Source organism: Psilocybe cubensis, chromosome 3 (assembly GCF_017499595.1).
Source record: "Psilocybe cubensis strain MGC-MH-2018 chromosome 3, whole genome shotgun sequence".
In the NCBI taxonomy this organism is placed as follows: Eukaryota; Fungi; Basidiomycota; class Agaricomycetes; order Agaricales; family Agrocybaceae; genus Psilocybe; species Psilocybe cubensis.
Window position 1 is genome coordinate 3210021 of NC_063001.1, and position 22793 is coordinate 3232813.

The window sequence follows — 22793 nt, forward strand, 5'->3', positions numbered from 1 at the left end:
ACTTCATGTCTATAAATAAGGCTTGCACTATTAATACTTAAGCGCCCACAATATTACGATAGAAGCCTGGCCAGCCAATGCCATACACGGCCGGCCCTTCGTTTAGATCTTGGTTAAGATTCCGACGCTCCGACCAAACTTGAGATCATTCTCAAGAAAATCTCAAAACGGATGCAAATACATTTGAAAATTGAGCTCAGGAATATTTTAAATCCGTGGCTTAAGAATGAGCGAAGTAAATACACAGAATAGATTTTACTTAACTCTTGTGCTCAACACATTTTGAAACCACGCTCATTAAACATATTTCAATTGTAGCTCTGACCATAATGTCACAGCTTGATCCAAAAGGTGTGCGGGACTTATGACATCATGAAATTCACTCAACATTGCTTGACATTGTTTTAGTTTGGACTCAAAGCACTGCCGACAACGGTGATACTGTCTATTATTGCAAAGTGTGCTGCGATTCACGCGCCAGAAAGGCATTCAATTGCCCTGGACATGAACGCACTAGCACTCATCTTGCGGCACTAAGCCGGCAGCGGCAGCCAACACCAGCTAGTTCGACAATCAATGAAGTCCGCGGTAATCCCACGGCATCCATTTCCAACCACAGAATCATCGACGATGCTTTGAGAGCTCTTTTAGTTTCCTCTTCGTCAAATCCTCGCCAGCCTATGTATTGCTTTGGCTGCCCTCCTCTTCAATCTGGAACTTCACATGCAACTCCGTCATCCCCTCCTCTTCAAGCTCCAACCCAGTCTGGCCCAGTTTCTCCTCTTACCGGCTTTGACTGGAATTTGTACAAGGCAACTCAAGGCAGTACAGATCCTGACCAAGAAGATGAGCCTACGCCTTGTATACGTGTTCGTGAAGGCGTATGTCAGCGGTTACTTGATCTACTAGATGGTGTTGAAGAAAATGATGACCCGGTAGGGGATATTTTGGTAGCCAGTGAGGAGTCGGACTCGAGTGGTGCGTGCTTTTTCTGCTGCATGTTTGGCCAACACTAAATACATTATAATGACACAGCTGATGATCTCCCCGCTCGTCCTTCAGTCAAAAAGCGTACACGAACACAAAATTTGGATCCTAGGGAGCTGGAAGAATGGTATCCATGGCAGGATAGAATTGTGCGTTCAACTCTATTTTCTGCTCACCAATAAGCTGTTACTGACACACTTTTAGACATGTTCTTTAGATATCTTGATGCACTTGCCCCGTTCTGTGTTTTCGCGTAAACAACTTGATTTATTTTTGTGGATTTTACGCGTGAACGAAGTTCGGAATGTCCCCAGCATCAAGACTATGAAGACTCTAAATTCTGCACTTCAAAAAATGTGCGGCATTGATACTATTCCATATACAAGCGCCCGTGGCACAAATTACAGCATGAACAACATATCCCAAATTCTTGCCCAGGTTTGTTCATTAGTGAAATGTTGTGTTTGTGATTTGGTTATTTACCTGTGCCAAGTAGGAAATGAGCAATCCAAAAGTGCAACCACACCTGAGCTTTTTCCCAGAAGACACCGGCAAGTCCATCCAAGAAGCATGACAAGCTGCAAAATGGTTGCACGAAATAATTCCTGAAAGAACGACACCCATGATACGGTTACACAATGCTGACTATTACATTTTTGAGCCGACTATGTTAAAAGATGGCTCATGTGTTATTCCGTATCGGTGGTATGTCAAGAGCGGGCACATGTATGCGTGTTCGTGGGTCATGGAAAAGGAAACATCAGAAAATGGAACGGTTGGATGGGTTGTTCGGAAGGACCGTGAACGCACTATTTTTGATGATCAATTACTCAAGAATTTTCCTGCTCTTTGTCGCAATTGTGGCAGATATAGACTACCTCATCCTTCTCACATCATTGGCATGTATTTCTCTACTATCTTAATATTAACATTTACTGACAACTTGCTAACTATAGGTATCCGAGAGGACCAACATCCCGAGATTCTGCCTTGGACACATACGGATCCTGCTACAGGTAATCGCTGGAGAAATTTGGCACAAGGTCACCGAACAGTGTGTCTTCCACTCTGGCTGTATTGCGATGACACATCTGGCAATCAGTCCAAGCAGTGGAACAAACATAACAGCTACTTATTTACCTTAGCTGGGTTGCCGCGTGACCAATTGGCCAAAGAATATAATATTCACTTCATATGTACCTCAAATGTTGCACGGCCTCTCGAAATGTTGGAAGGAGTTGTTAACCAAATAAAGTAAGCATCTCATTTTGATATTTTGCGCGGCGCGGGTATGAAGTATGGCTGAAATCCTCTTAGGTCAGCTCAAGAGACAGGTATATGGGCCTGGGACTGTGTATATAACGAAGTGGTGCTTGCGTATCCAGCAGCATTTGCTTTCTTAGGTGATAACCCAATGCAGAGTGAGTTTGCCTGCCATATAGGTATGTGCGGCAAGCTGTTCTGTCGGGTATGCTGGGCAAAGGGCCAGGATGGAAGTGAAACAAATGTTGATCTTTCTGACCTGTCCAATGTTCCAGATTTTAATCAGTCACCATTGTACAGTCCTGTTGCTTCAGAAAATGGAGGCGAGAGCATACCACACAGTCCAGCTACTTCTGATCATCAAGATGATGTAGCAGTCAGTCGAAAACGCAAGCCAGAAAGCATGGAATCAATGGTCAAACGTATTACAGCTTTTTTAGAGGTAAGATTTCTTGTTTTCAGTTGACGGTCTATTTACAACTAACAAAACTTTGCTAGACTGGCAGGTTGCGATGCAAACAAGAGACTATACAAATATTGCAGTCCTATCTCAATTTAGCATCCAGTATTGGCTCCAAAACCAAGCTCAAAACCGAGAAAACAAAGACCGGTATCAAGGACACTTACCAGGATTTCTTTCTTGAGAAGTTACTCACGTCGTACACAAAGGAAAAGGGGCCGATGAAAAAGCAAGCTGCGCTTGATGAAGCAATACAAAATCTACCGGATGATATCACAAGCCCAATTTGGGATTTGGACGGTATGGACTTGTTTCTTTGATAGTCTCCTTCTCAGCACTAATGTTTGGTATTTAGAAATCGATCCACATCAAGACACACCAGTTGAAATACTTCATGTTGTTTTGCTGGGTTTTGTGAAGTATTTTTGGCGTGACCTTGTTCAAAACCAGCTTAACGATGAAGGCAAAAAGCTGTTAATTCAGCGACTCAACAGCTTTGATGTCCGTGGCTTGGGTATATCACCCCTTGGTGGTAAGACCTTGGTCCAGTATGCTGGTTCTCTCACTGGCCGGGATTTCCGAGCGATATTGCAAGTGGCACCTCATGTCATTTACGATCTTGTTCCCACCAATGTCTTTGACGCCTGGGTGTCGCTTTCAAGACTTGTTCCACTTATCTATCAGCCCAAAATTGACGATATGGACAAATATCTTGTGAATAAGTTTCTTTTTTCACATCTGCCAGAATGTTCTAACAGTTCATACATTTAGGAGACTCTAGCACAAGAAGTGGATTCATTTTTGATTAGTACGGCTCAATGGACATGTGCTTGGTTTAATAAAAAGAAGTTTCACGTCTTGTTGCACTTGGTAGAACATGTGCGACGGTTTGGTCCTGCAATCATATTTGCTACTGAATCTTTTGAATCATTCAATGCAGTGATTCGAGCTAAAAGTATTCATAGCAATCGCCAATCCCCATCGCGAGACATTGCCATGGCTTTCGCCGAAGGCAATTGTATCCGACATTTACTGAGTGGTGGGCTCTTTCTCCAGAATCGCCATCGTGACATCCAGCATACTACTGCCAGAGATTGGCGAAGCATTGGTCCAGGCCCAAACAGAATTATTGCCATTGATACAATTATTCCCAGCTATCTTGGGCTAATGGCTGCCACCGATCCGTTATTTTCATCGGGTATGTTGTTCTATTTATGCATATGAATACTGTTAATCTGACCATGTAATATTAGGACGATGTATAGTCGATAAAACCCCTCCCAGGCCTCTTACGCAAACTCTTACTGGCACACTCCTTCCCAATGTTGCCCTCGGAAACCACTCATTTCAAACCTGCAAGCAAGTTCAACTCGAAAACGGCGAAAATTGTGAACCAGGACAGTACGTTATAGTGCAGGCACGTCAGCCCAATGGCGCACCTCGAGCACCCTTTGTTGCCTGTGTTAAGGAAATCGTACTGCAGCTGGGATCAAGCAATAGTGCCAATGGATATCCCGAAGGCCTACTGTTGCAGTCAGTGTCTACAAACCAGGTTAACAGCAAGCTTCAAATGCCTTCTCTGATGCCTCTGGAAGATACCTGGTCATTCCTTCCTCTCTCGGTATGTGCAGTTTATACAAAGGTCTTGTACTATTTCATTGTGTACTAATCATCTTCATCAGGAAAATGGTGTTTGGTTACAAGTTGTTCTAAGTAAATAGTATATTGCTAAAGATACTTTTAGTCTTTGGAATGACCTAGGTAGCTTTGAGAGCTTTGGAAATCTTTGAAATTACCCAGGTTGCTTTAGTGTCTTTAGGTAATATATTACATCTAGACTTTCCTAAAGTAGTTAAAGTAATTTTAATTTCTTATTACACTTTAGACTGTGTTAAAGATTCTAAACTAATAAACAATATTTCAATATATATACATACTACCAAATTGTCTGATATGTATATTTGCTCATCCAATTGTTAATTAGAAAAGCATCTGCAGTATCTAAAATATTATCAGCTGACCAATGAGCAGGTACTAAGGGTACAACCAGTTTTTGACCCTCCCTAATTAAAGGAAAATTAAAATGAGGAATAAGCATACAATTCTGACGTATATTAGCCAGTGGAATTATAGCACCCTTGGCTCTTGAAGGGGTAGTATTTGTTGTAATTTTTGTTATGCGGTACATCATTCCATGATTTTTTTTTGCAATATGTGATAAAGGTGAATACCATTCAACATAAGCCAAAGGAATAGTAGGCCAGGCATCAGGTGCCGGAAGAGAACCAATATAAGTTTGTATAGTTTTTGGAAGTGTAAAAATCACTCGAACATGTCCAATCTTGGTTCCTATAAAATATAAAATATTATATTATATTGTAGCAATTTTTGAATCTGATTATACCTTGAAGTCCTGTAGATTCTGCATCCTCACTGGTAATTGCAACAATTGTATCAAATTGTCCAGATGGCAATTTTGCAGATTTAGGAATAGCTTTAACTATAGCCTTTTCATCCGAGTCTTGATCATCATTAATCAATTCTAGATGAAGACGAAACATATTGTAGACATCAAGCTTTTGAAAAGGAAGAGGTATATTATCCAGATTCCGAAGGATAGTAGGATTTGACGAAAATGTGTTCAGGAAAACCTTTAAATAATATGAAAAATCTGGTGCCATATGCTTTTCCTCAATCAAATCAATACGCTGATTTATAAAATTAGGCTTTTTGGCAATTGATATTGGCAGTTTGGATATTGTCAAAGATTTTGGAAAAGGCAATGAATGATTAGACACAGATGATGACAGTAAAAGAGATGGTGGATTCATTGTAATATCTCCATCCTTATCAATGCTAGTTGATTGTGCTCTATCCATTGATTCTAAGGAAAGCTCCTCCTGATATCCCGTAAATCCTGCAATTTTCTCCCGTCTTGATAACCAGTTAATCATTTGTGGAAATTCATCCTTTTGATTTGAAGCTCTCCATCCTTGTTTAGCAAAATCAATATGAAGACGCTCAAACATCTCTGTATTATAATTGTCCGTAGTTCCAAACTGCTCTATTGCCTCAACATAGTGTATAAGGGAGTGAAATTTAGGAATATTGAAATCTTTGCGTGCATTGATATCCAAAAAATAATGGCGATATTGATGGAAACGTACAAGAGAGTCTTGAAGATAGCCAAGTGTGACTTTATTATGAGTAGAATATTGAGCAATATAAATAAAATCCAATATTGCAGTAACTGCATAAATTCCTTCATTAGGCATAGAACCAACTAAACATCCCAAAAGAATCTTTGCCATCTGCTTTCTCTCACTGCCAGAGACTTGAGACAATGCAGAAATGCCATTCTTAAAACGCCGAACACCATATGCTATTGGTAAGCATCGTATGCGCTGATCTAATTTTGACGGTGATAAGGCTTTCTGGCACCAAACTACCAGATGTTTAAAGACTCCTTGGTAAAGTTGATGAAGAACATCTGGAGTAATAGCTCGGTGTATATCTGCAAGAGGAAATCCATCCCAAAATGGCTTATAGACGCTTCCAGCAACATTGTAACTCATGCAATAGTCATGAAAAGAGTTTGATCTGCCGTTTGCCTGATGCTTTCCCTCTTCTATAATAGTAGTAGTCCATTTTTGTGTTCGAGGAGTATGTGAATTGATTTGGCCCAAATCTGTAGCTGGAGCCTGGCATTTTACACATGTTCCATACTTGGTGCAGGTAACCAAGCATTGTTCAGGATAGTCTGCAACATAACATGTAAGAATAGGATGAACCTTTCGAATAGCACCATCGCAGCTGGCCATTTCAACTCCATTATTACCAGCATCTATCAAGGGCAAAAGAACAATACGCATAGATTCATGAAATAGACGTTGAATGCGAGAGCGGTGTTGCTGATCATTCATCATGGTTCTATCAAGTTTTTCAACTGATAGATACGCAATTAGAATACAGGCATGTTTAGATGGCTTTCTTCGAATAGCTTTTGGAATGTTTCCAATAGTAAGATAGACGGGGTATGCAGATTTTCCACCAGAGAATTGAGTGAGTTGTGTTTTATCTGTTGCAATAATTATAGGTGCAACCGTTGCACCTGATGGAAGTTTTGACTATAAACCATTATAAATTAACAAATATTACTTTAAAAATGCAGTAAAATATACCTGTATGGCGTGCCACCATTTTCCAGTCCACATTTCAGAGAATATGCGATTTTTATCTTCAACGTTGCCCGAAAAAACTTTTGCAGGTTGATACACCATACTTTTAGATAGCTGAGGATCCTTCCATAGGCTTTTAACAGCCTCAACTGGGTTTCGATAGCGTATAGTAAAAGTTTCTTCAAGGCGGTCTTTAAAAGCAAGCTTTCGCACTTTCCATTTTCCAGCCTTGTCTGGCATAGTATCCAATTTTTTATGAAGGCTTCGAACATTCTTGAATGATAGTCCAAGCTTTTCAACAACCTGTCGCTATTATCAATATATAAAATAATAATAAAATGCATAGAAATACTCACACCTGGTATTTGAAGTAAGCGATCAATTGCATTTTGACCTGGTCCATCCATTACTGCCCACCGAGCTACTTTCCAGTCAAGCTCTGATGCAAATGGAATGAAGCGGTTGGTTCTAGTATCACCAAACTTTTGTTTTGTATTATAGCTTGGAGGATGGTCCTGACGGATAATAGTTCCAGCATGCTTGGTCCATATTGTTGTCCTATCATCATCATTATCATCCAAGGTGTGTAATGTGCGCAACCGATTTGCAGTAGTCTGGGGACCTGGGCCAGCTTCTGCGTTGTCATTTTCAAGATTGGCTGGAGTATTGGGAATAAAATGAAACTCTGTTTGACTTTCTTCAGCACCGAAAATGTCGACGTCGGAATATTTACGCAAAAAATCATCCCACTCCTCATCATTGTTGCTCCCAACCTCTTCATTGCTCCGATCATTCAAGCTATCTTCCTCGTTATTGCCATCGCCATTGCGCAATAGGGCTGCCATTTCATCATCCATAAAGATGTCGCGATTAGTCAATACATCTTCATAACTACCCAAATCTCGCAATTTTCCCTTCATATACCAAGAACATGTTTTCGATGTACTGAGATGGGAATTGAGCCCACTGAGTGTTTTGAACCATTTAGAGCAGGACGCTTCGCACTGAAAACTCATATGGACTAGAAAGTGCAGAGGGGAGAATCAGAGTTGATATCGTGAGAAGAGAAAGAGAAAGAAAGAGATAGAAAATATTGATCAATCAGACGCAACGTGTGTGAGAACAAGGTGATATTTATAAAATCCTATAATAACATGTTAAATTGAATAAATACCTGTCGATATGATATTAGAGACTGTATAGGAAATCAGAAAGAAAACATACTGATTAAGCTAAGAAAAAGCTGTTGTCATTTTTAATAATAATCCATATTCCTGCAGCATTTGCTCTTGAAGCGTAGCAAGCACCGTAATATCTCGACCAAGTCGTCTAGCTGCCTTGAGTACTTCTGCAGTCGATTTTTTTGTCTTGCAAAAGGCCCTGACAGATTGGAGCTTGCGATGTACAGAAACAAGAAATGGTGTCTTGTACTTGCAGAATATTTTTTTACGACAAAGCATTTTGAAAGGATAGTATCGGATATCTTTCGTATTCCTTGCAATACCTGCGCTTGGTTTGGCTAGAAGCAGCTTGGATACGAAGGGTGTTTCTTCTCTAGTGCTCTCAATAGATGCATGTAGTGGAGATGCCAAACTGTAGATTGGACTATCCAAACGCTGTGCACAAGTTGTTGGATAAGAATACGTTGATTTTTGGGAAGGTGTTAGAGAAACATCTTTTGCAGATTTTGCATTTGGAAGAGTCTGTCCCAATTAGCAATAAGTACCAATATTAAATCAAGTCAAATTAAAGATGTGCGACGTGCCTCTAAATACTTGTAAATCCGTCTATGATGAGCGTGCATTTTCTTTAAAGATGGCAATTTTTTATATTTTGTCCAGTATCGCACATCAAATGTATAAGCAGATACAGGTGCCCTTCTACGTGTAACAGAAGGCTAAGCAGATATAATGAGATAGGACGGAAAGAGAATAAAAATAATGCTTTACCTCTTCTTCACCGTTTACAGATGAGTCGACAATATCGGAATATGCAAGCTCCTCTATAGAAGATGTGCCAGGTGATGACAAGTGCATAATAGTAGGAAGAGGTTTAGAAAGAATAATAACAACCACTCAGTAAAACTAGAATGCGTGAAGGATGAACGTATAGAAGCAGAGTAATGAGGTGTGGGAATTATTAGCGGCAAAAATGAATGTGTTACCGTTGGTTTGTTGTGGCTGTACACACTCAACTTCTTCTCGAAAACACACTCTTTTATACAAACTATCTGTAAATATTCTAATCAGCCATGCTAAATCCATTTCTATGGGCAAAACAGAAGCTTAGAAATGGTTTCAAGACTATAATTTCAAAATTTTCTTTACAAAACAGTCAATATGGCAAGGCGCCGTTAAATCAACATTATCATATAGCTCGGCGTATTCAGAACTTTCAGCTAGCAGAAGTTGCATTAATGGCTGGCAGCCAGATTTCTGACTCCTCAATGGTTTTAAATGGTATGTTGTATTGCATCTACCTATATTTCTGTTAATTTTTTTCAAATATAGATGCTATGGAATATATCGAACATGGCGTCAAATATTCAACAGGAACCCTTACTATTCCTCAGCAAAATCTTCTTGCTGTAGTATATAAAAAGGGAACATTACCTATTATCAGCCTTAGTCAAACTCTTGGCAACCTTACGCACTCTGCAACCCAATCTTCATACCCGGATCAACGTCTTGTAAAAATGTATCTTCGATCTGTTATCCACAAGGCAGTTGAACGCTCTATTCATCTTCTTATTCTTATCGACAACAATATTTGGCCATTTTTGGAAACAACTGAAGAAATCCTTTTCTTTCTCAAATTGTATGTCGTCATATTCATAAACGATAAAACTTTTTGGTAGACTAACAAATATTCAATAGGAAGGCTGACATTAATCGCCATTTATTTGAACTGGGTAGAAATCAAGAAGGGCACAATAGGCAGCTTGAACGCAGAATTAACGCGTACTTACTATATCAACAAGCAAATCAGAATGCGCAAGAGGCTCTGCATCCATTTCATTCCCTACGACTATCCATTACTCTTCGCTTTTGCATTTTTTTACACAAATTCTATGATTCAACTCCTCATGCCAAGGAAAAAGCTTTAGCCGCATTTGATCATGCAGTTTTCCATATTTCCAGTTACTGTTCAATGTCCCCAAAATCGGAAAGCTTTATGCTTTTAAAGCTTATTTTGGATAGCCTCAAAGTATGGGGATTAGGAGAAATACCTCTTCGTCATAGACATTCTACATATCAAGCTCTTTGCAGTAAGTTCAGTGTTTTCAACTACTGCAATCCTCAACTGACTAATCTCTATGTCTAGTAAAATATGGCATCACTAAAATTGATATAGAAACGGCAACACTTGCAGAGGGTAACCATTGAGAGTACTTACTATTTGATACGTCTTAAATTTTGTCAATTTCTAATTAATTACTTGGATTATTTGAATAATATAATTGAAAACAACATAGCTGAAATTAAGCGAGCATTAATAAACAAATAATTACAGCCCTTCCTTTTTAGGACCAAAAATAAGTGTTAGGAGATGCATCTCCCATCGCTCATTTTGGTCCTAAAAAGGCAAAAAGAAAAATCCTCTTCTCATAAATGTATTCTAGAAAAAACAAAGACATTTACATTACGGAAATTCATTATCAGAATTAAAGTAATCCCAGTCACATTCATCCATAGTGGAATATGGATAAGAATATCGGTAAGGATCTGTTGGATGAGCTGGGAAAAAAATGAATGTCGATGGTCGAAGATGCACCTGAGTCCACTTATTGTCCTCTAAAGTACGCCAAATTAGCTCATTAGAGCCCTCCCAATAATAATCCTCGATATAAGAATCCTCGTCGTGACCCTGAAATAGATAAAATTTCAAGAGACGCGGCAAAGATTTCAATTCCCATTCTCCTAGAATTCTTTCTACTGTGGGCTTGAGCAGATAACTGTCTTCAGGTTCCAATGGCAACGGTGTCTTAAAAAGAAACATTTCCAAGGCTGTGCAGCGAGACAGCATTTCTTTCCATTGGGGAGACTCCCATGGACGATAAGCGTGGTTCTGTTTTATATCCTAAAACAAAGATTAGTAAATCAGTATAAACAGTTGAAAGCAACATACCTCTTTCATAGAAACAATATATTTGTACCAAAATGTAACAATTTGGCCTAATATGCCTCTCCAGCTATCGTCGACAAGGTTTGAAACTGCATTCCTGCATGTTCCACCATGGACATTGAGCTCCGTAATTGACGATAGGGATAGTACTGTTCCAAGCTCTTTACAAAGAGCAGCAGACTGCGGCAAATTGACTTCAACCATACGAAGCCCCAAAAACGAAATGCCCAAACGTCCTTAAAATACGGCATGAAAGGCCTTGAAATCCCGGACAAAGAGTTTGATTGCTTTCTGCTTGGCAAGGACACGATGGCATTTTTGATTGCCTACAAATGCCCGACATTCTTTTCCAGAATAAGAGAAAAATTCATCGAAGTCATCGTGATTTTCTGGCATACTTGCAAGAAAGAATTTAAGAATTATTTTGCGAAGCTCTGGTGCTACTAGATTAATATTGATCAAATTAATAACCCTAGGACACTCCACTATATTATTTAGACACTCACATTGTTCAATTTCTGCCTCTAAAGTCTTGGCGCTCATTGCAGTCTGAAGTAGCGATGCTGATGCCAATCAATGGTTGTACTGACACTTTAAAGCACAAAGATGCAGGCCTAAGATAGTAAAATTATGAGTCTATACAACAAAAATTTAAAACAGAACAATTACCAGAAAGTTTGATTAAGTTGTAAGAGGTTGGAGCGAGAATTACAACCAAGAAAGAGTTCAAGCACCGTAGCATTGATGTCAGCGGTTACCTGTAAACAGATTATATAATACATCCTAATTTAGAACAAACAAACGTTGGAAGATGCGTCTTCAATTGAATCTATTCTCCATTGTCCCATCTTGAATACGGTATGTCAGTGCTATACCTTTTGTTGATAAAGCTTAACACTTACTCTTGCCACTTAGGTTATAGTGTTTTATTGGGTCTAACATGCAGCAGTAATGTGCAAGATCCACTATTTAGTGCAATAATTGCATATTTGACAATCCATGCTATCGTAAATAAACCGCTCACTGGTATGTCAGACCTATATTTCCAAATGATACTGTTAAGCACTCAGTATTTCCCTTTAGACTAGCAAACTGCATTGACCATGGTTTTTGGGAAGCATTAGTACAAATTGCACTTAAAAGCACCGGCATTTTTATTATTTTGGCGCAACTGCAATATCCATTCTCAAGAACCTTGGTTTACTAGGGCGTCAGGCACTTTACCATTCTCAATCCACTAGCAGTCACACCTGAGAATGTAGGAAATAACTTCTTCCTCACACGCTGGCAGGAAAGGATTGGCTGGGAGAGTTCACGCTGGAAGAGTTCACGCTTATAATTACTGCTAATCTAGAGGAAGGGTTACTGGAGAGACTGGCGGCAGTGTTGTGGAAGGAGGAATGTTACCCTCTACTAGTTGTGGTGCGCTTTCTGCAGGATTCCTTGCAGAATTCTATATCTAGTACCATGACCATACAGGTGTGAATTATTCATGCTAATTTTTTTGCGACTATGCTCACCTTTATCAGTTATTGAAAGTCATTTGAAGACTGCACAATCATTTCAAATCAACAGACCATTTGCCGCACTGCTAGATTATTCAATGTTGCTCGATTTTGAAAACATAGACATGACTGATCCCGAATGACCACGTCCCTTACGTTGTTATCCTTGTACGCTGAAGAATAGAAGAAATCAGTAAGCTTATGCTCTCATTTTTTTCAGTTTTGCTGACAGCATGTAGTACCACAGGCTTCTGCCTGACTTCAACCCCAAAAAGCCACTAATTCAATTGAAAAGCCTAAGGCGCTGGTGTATTATGCATGGACAAAAAGTATGCTACCCTCTGAGACAAAGAGATGGGCAGCATGGTGAGAACAGTGAAGCTTTGGGTATGTATATAGTGTTTTGTTATTAAAATGTGGTTCTAAATAGGTATGCCTATAGCAGTACGCAAACAACCTCTGAACAACTGGCGATACGTCTGGCTGTACACCTTCCGCTGAGCGCCCTATCAAACTTTACGACTAAACAAAAAACATCTGGCCAAACATTATCAGTTGAGGCAAATTTGAGGGGCGTAGGTGTGTCAATTACAGTGTGCATATGTTTTGCTAGGCTTACCTTCTTAGCATAGGATGGGCATGGCGAGGAATGAAAGGCTTGCCGCCATGATTTCAGAACCGGGATATTTCCATATTGGGACAAAGGTGAATTTGGGAGATGCGTCTCCCAGATTTTCCTTTGTTCCTAATACGGAAATCACCACGTGCACTGCACAATCATATCAACGATTCACCTTAAGTCAACTGGCAGTACAAGCAGACCATCTTGTGCATTTCCGCCTCCACAACCATAACTTTCTTGAGTCTGATAAGCAGTTATGCTACTTGTTGGTCTCCTCACCCCTTCATTTGCTTCAAGTTGACTAACCCCCCCTTGGACTTTAGGCTGCCCGTTTGATGCCTCTCTGTTACCACTGGCCGTTAGGTTAACAAGCACTCACCCCCATCCATCCACTTCAAGTTGATGAGCAGACTGAGCTGCTCATCTTTTTTTTTACCGCCGCCACCACCCTGTCTGATGTTGTTGGGCAGCTGAGCTGCCCATCACCACACACTTCAATGCAACGTCTTCCTCCTCACCCCCATCCACCAGCTTCAAGTTGACGAGCAGCTCATGCTGCTCGTCTTTGCTTTTTGCCGCCGCCACCGTCGTCTGATATCAATCGGCAGCTCAGGACTGCCATCTGACATCTTTCAATCACGACCACTACTGCCCTGGACTGCTCACCCCCGTCCATCCACTTGAAGTTGATGAGCAGGGTGAGCTGCTTGACCTTTGTTTTCTCCACCACCACCACCATCTCACTGCCACCACCTCTATCAGAAGTAGATGGGCAGCTATGGCTGCCCATCCGACATGCCTCCATCGCCACCGCCGCCGCCCTTCAGTTTGACGAGCAGCTTGCGCTGCTCGTCTGTCTCCTCACCCCATCCTCCCTCTTCCAATCGACGAGCAGCCTGTGCTGCTCGTCCTCGGTTTTTCCGCCACCACCACCTCCATCTGACGTCAACGGGCAGCCTGAGCTGCCCGTCTGACGTGTTGCCGTCGCCGCCACCGCCGCCCTTCACTTTGACGAGCAGCCTGTGCTGCTCGTCTTTCTTTTCACCCCACCCTCCCTCTTCCAATCGACGAGCAGCGCAGGCTGCTCGTCCTTGCTTTTTCCGCCACCACCACCTCGATCTAACGTCAACAGGCAGCCTGAGCTGCCCGTCGACGTGTTGCCATCGTCACCGCCGCCGCCGCCCTTCCCTGTTCACCCCACCCTCCCTCTTCCAATTGACGAGCAGCGCAGGCTGCTCGTCCTCGGTTTTTCCGCCACCACCAACTCCTTCTGACGTCAACGGGCAGCCTGAGCTGCCCGTCTGACGTGTTGCCGTCGCCGCCACCGCCGCCCTTCACTGTTCACCCCACCCTCCCTCTTCTAATCGACGAGCAGCCTGTGCTGCTCGTCCTCGGTTTTTCCGCCGCCACCACCTCGATCTAACGTCGACGGGCAGCTCAGGCTGCCTGTCAACGTGTTGCCATCATCACCGCCGCTGCCGCCCTTCCCTGTTCACCCCACCCTCCCTCTTCCAATCGACGAGCTGCGCAGGCTGCTCGTCCTTGCTTTTTCCACCACAACCACCTCCTTCTGACGTCGACGGGCAGTCTGAGCTGCCCGTCTGATGTGTCGCCATCGCCACCCCTCAGTCTGACGAGCAGGTTGCGCTGCTCGTCTGTCTCCTCACCCCATCCTCCCTCTTCCAATCGACGAGCAGCCTGTGCTGCTCGTCCTCGGTTTTTCCGCCGCCACCACCTTGATCTAACGTCGACGGGCAGCTCAGGCTGCCTGTCGACGTGTTGCCATCGTCACCGCCGCCGCCGCCCTTCCCTGTTCACCCCACCCTCCCTCTTCCAATTGACGAGCAGCGCAGGCTGCTCGTCCTCGGTTTTTCCGCCACAACCACCTCCTTCTGACGTCGACGGGCAGTCTGAGCTGCCCATCTGACGTGTTGGTTATGAGGATGGTTAACGTGCTGGATGTCCGTGTTGTTGGTCTGTATTTATCCCCTTCACATTCTTAGATTTCTCAATTGACCACCTTTTCCTGGGCCTGCAGAGATAACAGAGAAATACTGCTTGTTATTGTCCTTAGTCCTGCCAACACCACCCTCCTCAATTTGATTATCCGCTCATTTCTGCTTTTGCATTCCCTAATGGTTAACACTTCCTTGGTGTATTATCTCTTATTTGGACATGGTCACATGATGACATGTGCACTACTCGGGCAATCTGTTGCGATAACGGATCTTTGTTTGTTACCACCATCTACCATGTCTTCCTATACTCTTTCAACCTCTGAAATTGCTCTTTTGCTTCGTATATTCAGGCATGGAGCCTTTGCTGAAGATGAAGATTACCTTGAAGATCTGTTGGTCCGTTTGGAGGCACTCAGCAATCCCTGGGATCTGCCAGAAGATCAGTCCACCTACGTTGTCAACTCTGAGACTCTCCATCATGATGTAGACATTGGCCATACTGGGAATCTGGCAGGAACTGAAGTTGTGGGTGAGGATATGGTTGAGGATGAGGATGAGGATAGAGATGAGATTGAGTGGGAGGATGAGGATGAGGATAGAGATGAGATTGAGTCAGAGGATGAGGATGAGGATGAGGATGGAGAAGAGGATAGAGATCTGAACCAGGAGGTTGTCATGCAAAAAATGCATGTTGTAGATGGCGGAAAAAGGCTGGCAGTGGCTGGTGGGGATCATGGTAGAGGAGGAGGAGGAGGAGATAAAGGAAAGCATCGTGGCAGAAAGCCCTGTGTCAGAGGAGGACAAAAGGAACCGCGTCAACAAAACCAGGCTTTGTTGGATGTTGTGGGATTTGAGGATGTGGATAGCAGAGTAGCGGAGAATGAAGATGAAGACGATGTTCTGGAAAGGCAGTATGAGATCGCTCAGCAGGAAACAGCAGAAGAAGACAGGGAAACACCGGAAAACCATGTTTTAACAAAATCTACTAGGGCTTTGCTCCTAAAGGTCTGCTCTGTCTGCGATGATATAATGGACTCTTCTGGTTCCTTGCCTTCTTTCCAAAGTGTTGTGGCGGATCCTATTGGCCTTTTGACCTATCTTTGCAATCCTGTCTATAGTAAATCATATCTTGATGCAATTCTAGGCGACCAATCCCTGAAATCTTTAGCAAACCGTTGCTCAATGGCAGAGTGTAATACTCTTGTCAGTAAATTTGTGCAAGTTCTGTCTTTAATGCATTTCAGAACTAAAGTTGAAAGGTATGTATCGGCATTTAATCATCTAGTAGATTATATACTTATCCAACTTTATTACAGTGAATTCTTACAAAAGAAGAAAACTACTCCTAGCCTTACCCGGAGACGGTTACTTGAAGACTTCTGGTTGGATGGAAAAGATAAACCTGAACCCAAGTCAAAGAATGCTCTTTCTATGGCCAACAATGTTAGAAAGATGCATGATTGGCTTAAAATGGGGTCGGCATTTTGTATCTTAGGAGGAAGCGGTAAGAAATTTTAATTATTCCATATAAATCTCAACTAAATGTTTTTAGGTTCATTGTATCTATTACCTGTGTTGATCTGTGCAGGGGTCAATGGTGACATTAGAAAGATGCCACTAGACCAATGTATTAGGCTGGGAGCTTTAATAAAATCACCAGATTTGTGTAAGTCAGATAATTGTACAGATTTGAAATTGTTTCTTATAATTTTATAGCGCTTCCTGGGCAGCTTGTCACCAAGTCTCTTATTCCAGCTATTTCAAAGCTTGGAGAACTTTTTGATATTGAATTCACATCCATGTTTTCCCCCGACATGCTCTCTGGCTATCATGCTCAATACACATCTTCGGTTTCTGCACGTAATTTGAAGGAATCTGATAAAATTTTTGACAATATCAATTTCGAGTAAGTAACTGTTTTATTGTAGGTGAATCTATTTATTCACATTCTATATGTAGGACCTATAGGAGAAAAAGGGACTGGAATGCCTGGTCTAGCTTTTGTATCAATGATTTACAGAATCTTTCTGGCACTATCAATGATATAGAAGCATATTCATCTTACGCCAAACAACTATCAGGCCCTACAATCTCAGAGGCTATACCGTCATCACCTACAGTTATATCTCAATCCACGTCTCGAATTTCAACTATATCACCAACTGTGCGCTGTTCTTCTCCAATGTCAATTTTAGAAGATATTCCTTTATTGGATGATGACGCTATGTCTGTATCAGATTATAGCTCTCGTTGTCCCTCTCCGCTTCTGGAAGATGAAGACGCTGCTTTCCCTGGCCATATTATCAATTCCACATATAAATCGGATGCAGACTTGAATGCTAAATTTCCTTTTAGTCGAACAGCATCTAAACAACAGATTTTTTCTACTACACAAGCGGAGAGGAAAAAAGCAGAAGAAGCACCATCTTTTCTTGATTTCGAGCAGTTCAGAATACAGGTACTAGTTTTTTTCTTTCCTAAGCCATCTTTACTCATTATTTTACAGTTTAAAAAACACATTACTCGTGCTGGAATAAGAAGAGGCAAGAAATATCTTCTTCTTAGCTCTGATATTTTAAACCAGTAAGTTTCTTTTTAAATTTACTTTTTTATTTAAAGAAAGATATACTAATGCATACTTTGCTAGGCTACCCTTGCGAATCAATGATTCCAAGGGTGCTATGCAGATTATTGTGGATCCAACCATGTCTTCCGATATGCGCTCAAAGTTATGGACAAATTTTAAAGTGGCATTTGGTGAAAGCCTTGTGGAAACAGACAGCAAATCCCAGGGTGAATCTCATCACTTTACATCATTACATTTTACTTGGTATAACCGCTACAGTACTAAGGTGTCAGGGTTTCTCCAGTTTCCCCTCTTTATCTTCACAGAATTATCTTATCCTTTCATTATCTTATCAATTACCTGATTAGATAGTTTATTTCTTTCATCACAGCCTTCTTGCTCCACTTCTTTCTAGTAAATTCTATATGATTCCTAGTCTTACTCATCCTTTTTCTATATGATGTCACTTTTATTCTTTAACCTTCCTTTATGATGTAATGTAGGGAATATTCTAGAATAGCTGTAGAGTATAAATACTGGACTTGTAGGTAGCTGTAGCTTCAGCTTCAATCTCTTAGGATATCCACTATCATTGGTGTGATCTCTTAGAATCATTGAGTCTCTCTCACTCTTTTATTCTCTCTTTGCTCTCTTACTCTCCCTCTGCTCTCTCTCTCTCTCCCTTGCTTGATCTTTGTTGGTGGCCTTGTCACACTGATTATAGTGTTGCCCTGACAGAAGATTGAAGCTCTCTCAAGACAACTCCACCATCTTTCTTTCAACACCAAACTCTTCAACCTCTTCAACCTCTTCAACATCATCACCTCAACCTTCTTCCCCCACTTCCAACCCACCAACCTCTTCATCAACCTCTTCACCAATCTTCTTACCAACCTCTACATCTCCACCAATCTTCAACATCCTCCTCAAGACCTTTCTTCAAGACCTTTGGCTCATCATCTTTCCTACTCTCTGTTGTGTGCTGTGTGTGAACTTAGTAGATAGGGATACCAACTGTTGGGGCAGACACAGTCCTACTAGTGTTCTGTTTTTGGTGGTCTAGGAAATATCCAGTAACCCTGTGATCCTAGGTTTAGAGCCCTGAGTGGTGTGACAACTGGGTATCCAGTAGATAGATATTTTTTTTAGAATACTTAGTATAGTTTCAAGGGCACTTTTAGTAGATAGCTTCTCCCACACACACATCAGAGAGCCTACCTACCTCTACCCATGGACATGGACCCCTCCCAATTGCCTCCCACCACTCCTTCTGTGGAAGAGCTCATGCATCAGGTCCAGCTCCTTACCCAAGAGTTGAATTTTCTTAGACAGCAGCAGCAGTCATTATCCACTCCACCACACCCTCAGCAACCAGTCAGTCAGTCACCATCACCATCACCACCACCACCACCTGCTGCTCTAGATATTCATTCTTTCCCTACCCCTCATGTTGTCCCTTCCTGTTCACACTCTGCCATTAAAGTCTCACCTCCAGATCCATTTGATGGTTCTATGGAGAAGGCAGAAAACTTCCTCAGTCAGCTTAAATTATATTTCTATGGGAAAGGGATTACAGATGACTTTCAGAAAGTTATTTGTGCTCTATCTCATATGAAAGGAGGTACTGCTGGGAAGTGGGCATATGAGAAGACTAAAGTAATAGACAATGCTCAGTCCCAAGAAGGTCTTTGGGCTGACTTTGTTTATGAATTTAGGGAAGTGTTTGCAGATCCAGACCCCTCCAACACAGCTAAGCATAAAATGCACATGCTCAAGCAAGGCAGACAGACTGCTGATGAGTATGTTGCTAGCTTCAGGGCTCTGATCTCAGATACTGGGTATAATGATGCTGCTTTGGTAGACCAATTCAAGGCTGGGCTTAATGAAAATCTCAGGAATGCAGTCTACTATGTTCCTGACATGCCCAAAACCTTGGATGGATGGATTAAATGGAGTACTAGGCTAGATAGGCAGTGGAGACAGAGTGAGGCCTTTACCAAGTCTCTTTCCTCCTCCTCTTCTTCTCCCTTCCTTAAAGCCCCACCTCCCAAGGCTGTTCCTAAGCCTACTCCAAATCCTCCAGTCTTTTCCAACAGCAGCTCAAGGACCTTTGGTGCTCAGGCAAAGCAACCAGATGTAGTTCCCATGGAGGTTGACTCTGGATGGAAGTCAGTTAGGCCAATTGTTTGCTTCAAGTGCAGAAAGCCTGGTCATAAGGCTGTAAACTGCAGGTCATCAGTTAACATCAATGCTATGACCCATGAAGAACTGGCTGACTACTTTGGGAAATTAATCTTGGAAGGCCAGGAGCAGAAAGATGAGGAAAAGAAAAATTTTTAGAAGCACCATTGGTGAAAGACATGTCCCAATGGCATAGATTTAATGTACTAGAAAATGAAATTGACAGACTTGATCCTCAGTCTTCAGATTCTGGTGCAGAAATCATGTCTTCTTCTTCCTCTCTTTCTACCTTCCCTGAAAAGATCTACATCCTCAACCATAATCCTAAAACCTCTACCCATTTGTCTGTCATCTTAAAGACAATGGACACAGAGAAAAGGTTATCTGTTGATGCTTTGCTTGATTCTGGAGCTACTGGCCTCTTTCTGCATTCTGGTTTTGTGAAGTATCATAATCTCAACACAAGGAAACTTCCTAGAGCCATTCCAGTCTATAATGTTGATGGTACCCTCAACAAGAGTGGCTCTATCCATGAGGAAGTAGACTTAATTATGGTACACAAAAACCATACAGAAAGGGCCACCTTTGCTGTTTGTGACTTGGGAGACAAATCTGCTATCATTGGACATACTTGGCTTTGGCACCATAATCCAGATGTTGATTGGAAGACAGGGGATGTCCAGTTTATTAGATGTCCCTCTGACTGCCAAATGGAAGCCAAAAGAGCCAGAAGAAAGAGGCAGAGAATAGCTGCAGTCAAAAGGAGGAAACTCCCTCAATTTGATGAAGAAGAAGAAGATTCTATTGAAGATTCTTCTGATTCTGAGATTGAGCCTGAGGATAGAATTTTTATTTCATACCTTCATCCTCAGAAGCAGTCTATTAATGCTACTTCTACTATGTCTCAAAGATTAGCAGAAGAGTCTCATCAGCAAGCTGATTCCCCTAAGAAAACCTTTGAAGAAACTGTTCCTAAGCACTATCATCAGTTTAAAGGTGTTTTTTCAAAGGAATCTTTTGATAGGCTACCAGACAGAAAGCCTTGGGATCATGCTATTGAGCTGAAACCTGGTTCTGAACCTTACAGATCCAAGATTTATCCTCTTTCTCCCAATGAACAAAAGGAACTTGATGCCTTTTTAGAGGAAAATCTGAAGTCTGGCAGGATTAGACCCTCCAAGTCACCTATGGCCTCCCCTGTATTCTTTGTCAAGAAGAAGGATGGATCTCTTAGGCTTGTCCAGGACTATAGGAAACTGAATGAAATGACCATCAAGAACTCCTACCCCCTTCCATTGATTTCTGACATTATCACCAAACTCAGCAAAGCCAAATACTTCACCAAACTTGATGTTAGGTGGGGATTTAACAATGTCAGAATCAAAAAAGGAGATGAATGGAAAGCAGCCTTTAGAACCAATAGAGGACTGTTTGAACCATTGGTCATGTTCTTTGGTTTAACCAATAGTCCTGCTACCTTCCAAACTATGATGAATGATATCTTTATTGAGCTCATTGATGGAAATGTTGTCATTGTCTACATGGATGACATTTTAATTTTCACTGAGACTCTTGATCATCATAGAGAGGTAGTCAAGCAAGTTCTGCAAATCTTAGAACAGAACAAACTCTACCTTAAAGCAGAGAAATGTGAATTTGAAAAGAAAAAGATTGAATATCTTGGACTAATCATTTCACAAGGCAGGATTGAGATGGATCCTGTCAAGGTAGAGGGAGTTTCTAAATGGCCTGAACCTGAAAATGTCAAGGATGTCCAATCATTCTTGGGATTTGTTAATTTTTATAGAAGGTTCATAGAGGATTTTGCAGACATTGCTAAGCCCCTTCATGAATTGACAAAGAAAGGAACAGTCTGGAGATGGAGTCTTAGACAGCAGGAAGCCTTTGACCAGTTAAAGAAGAAAGTCACTTCTTCACCTGTCTTGATTTTCCCTGATGATAACAAGCCATATAAAGTTGAAGCAGACAGTTCAGATTATGCTACTGGGGCTGTTTTATCTCAGGAAGGATCAGATGGGAAATGGCATCCTGTAGCCTTTATGTCTAAGAGTCTATCTGAAGTAGAAAGGAATTATGAGATCCATGACAAAGAGATGCTGGCTATTATCAGAGCACTAGATGAATGGAGACATTATCTTGAAGGAACCCAACATTCCTTTGAGATTTGGACAGACCACAAAAACTTAGAGTACTTTATGGTTGCCCAAAAGCTCAGCAGAAGGCAAGCCAGATGGTCACTCTTCCTGTCCAGATTTGATTTTACTCTTCATCATAGGCCTGGTAAAAGATCTCTTAAGCCAGATGCTTTGTCTAGGAGACCAGATCATAAAAAGGGAGAGAATGATAACCAAAATGTAGTTCTTCTCAAACCTTCCTACTTTAAAATCCAGGCTCTCAAGCAGGGTCATGCTACCATTACTGGTGCAGAAAATGATCTTCTTAAGAAGATTAGAGAAGCTAAGGAGATGGATGAAAAGGTGGTCAAGGCAGTTCAGGAGCTCAAGAAATCTTCTACCAAGAAGATTGAAGGACAGGAATGGTCAGAAGAACAAGGCCTTATTCTCTACAGGGGGAAGGTGTATGTTCCCAAGGACAAAGATCTTAGAAGAAAGATTGTGGAACTGCACCATGATGCCTTCATTGCTGGACATCCAGGGAAATGGAAGACAATTGAGCTAGTCTCTAGGAATTATTGGTGGCCAGGAATGTCACATTTTATTGCAGCTTATACCAGAGGTTGTGATAGATGCAACAGAACCAAAACCTTTCCAGCCAAACCTCTTGGCCTTTTAATTCCTACTGAGATTCCCTCTGATGTCTGGCAATGCATCTCTGTGGACTTTATTATGGGGTTACCAGAATGTCAAGGGTATAATGCCATTATGGTGGTTGTGGATAGACTTAGTAAAATGATCCACATTATCCCT

General features: G+C 41.6%; 7 protein-coding genes across 7 annotated transcripts; 4 read left to right on the forward strand and 3 right to left on the reverse strand.

The window, feature by feature from the left end:
- Positions 1 to 329: 329 nt before the first annotated feature.
- JR316_0003880 (uncharacterized protein) lies at positions 330 to 1213 on the forward strand (the record flags this gene model as incomplete). Its single annotated transcript, XM_047889650.1, has 4 exons — positions 330 to 351; positions 409 to 978; positions 1036 to 1136; positions 1205 to 1213. 4 exons carry the CDS (start codon positions 330 to 332, stop codon positions 1211 to 1213), a joined length of 702 nt encoding a protein of 233 aa, XP_047752024.1.
- Positions 1214 to 2212: 999 nt separating this feature from the next.
- On the forward strand, positions 2213 to 4431 carry JR316_0003881 (uncharacterized protein; the record flags this gene model as incomplete). The annotated part of the gene is made up of 8 exons (XM_047889651.1): positions 2213 to 2241; positions 2305 to 2408; positions 2526 to 2692; positions 2749 to 3010; positions 3066 to 3424; positions 3482 to 3908; positions 3964 to 4331; positions 4393 to 4431. The coding sequence occupies 8 exons, from the start codon at positions 2213 to 2215 to the stop codon at positions 4429 to 4431; spliced, it is 1755 nt and encodes a 584-aa protein (XP_047752025.1).
- A 112-nt stretch (positions 4432 to 4543) lies between these two features.
- On the reverse strand, positions 4544 to 7745 carry JR316_0003882 (uncharacterized protein; the record flags this gene model as incomplete). Its single annotated transcript, XM_047889652.1, has 5 exons — positions 4544 to 4553; positions 4942 to 5059; positions 5115 to 6837; positions 6892 to 7197; positions 7245 to 7745. The coding sequence occupies 5 exons, from the start codon at positions 7743 to 7745 to the stop codon at positions 4544 to 4546; spliced, it is 2658 nt and encodes an 885-aa protein (XP_047752026.1).
- A 375-nt stretch (positions 7746 to 8120) lies between these two features.
- JR316_0003883 (uncharacterized protein) lies at positions 8121 to 8924 on the reverse strand (the record flags this gene model as incomplete). The annotated part of the gene is made up of 3 exons (XM_047889653.1): positions 8121 to 8591; positions 8738 to 8785; positions 8838 to 8924. The coding sequence occupies 3 exons, from the start codon at positions 8922 to 8924 to the stop codon at positions 8121 to 8123; spliced, it is 606 nt and encodes a 201-aa protein (XP_047752027.1).
- Positions 8925 to 9334: 410 nt separating this feature from the next.
- Positions 9335 to 10274, forward strand: JR316_0003884 (14-3-3-like protein; the record flags this gene model as incomplete). Its single annotated transcript, XM_047889654.1, has 5 exons — positions 9335 to 9347; positions 9399 to 9705; positions 9765 to 10011; positions 10075 to 10156; positions 10213 to 10274. The coding sequence occupies 5 exons, from the start codon at positions 9335 to 9337 to the stop codon at positions 10272 to 10274; spliced, it is 711 nt and encodes a 236-aa protein (XP_047752028.1).
- A 121-nt stretch (positions 10275 to 10395) lies between these two features.
- On the reverse strand, positions 10396 to 11025 carry JR316_0003885 (uncharacterized protein; the record flags this gene model as incomplete). Its single annotated transcript, XM_047889655.1, has 3 exons — positions 10396 to 10464; positions 10663 to 10968; positions 11017 to 11025. 3 exons carry the CDS (start codon positions 11023 to 11025, stop codon positions 10396 to 10398), a joined length of 384 nt encoding a protein of 127 aa, XP_047752029.1.
- Positions 11026 to 15392: 4367 nt separating this feature from the next.
- Positions 15393 to 18184, forward strand: JR316_0003886 (uncharacterized protein; the record flags this gene model as incomplete). Its single annotated transcript, XM_047889656.1, has 7 exons — positions 15393 to 16357; positions 16415 to 16602; positions 16815 to 17004; positions 17058 to 17556; positions 17605 to 17681; positions 17746 to 17891; positions 18168 to 18184. The coding sequence occupies 7 exons, from the start codon at positions 15393 to 15395 to the stop codon at positions 18182 to 18184; spliced, it is 2082 nt and encodes a 693-aa protein (XP_047752030.1).
- Between the last annotated feature and the right edge of the window lie 4609 nt (positions 18185 to 22793).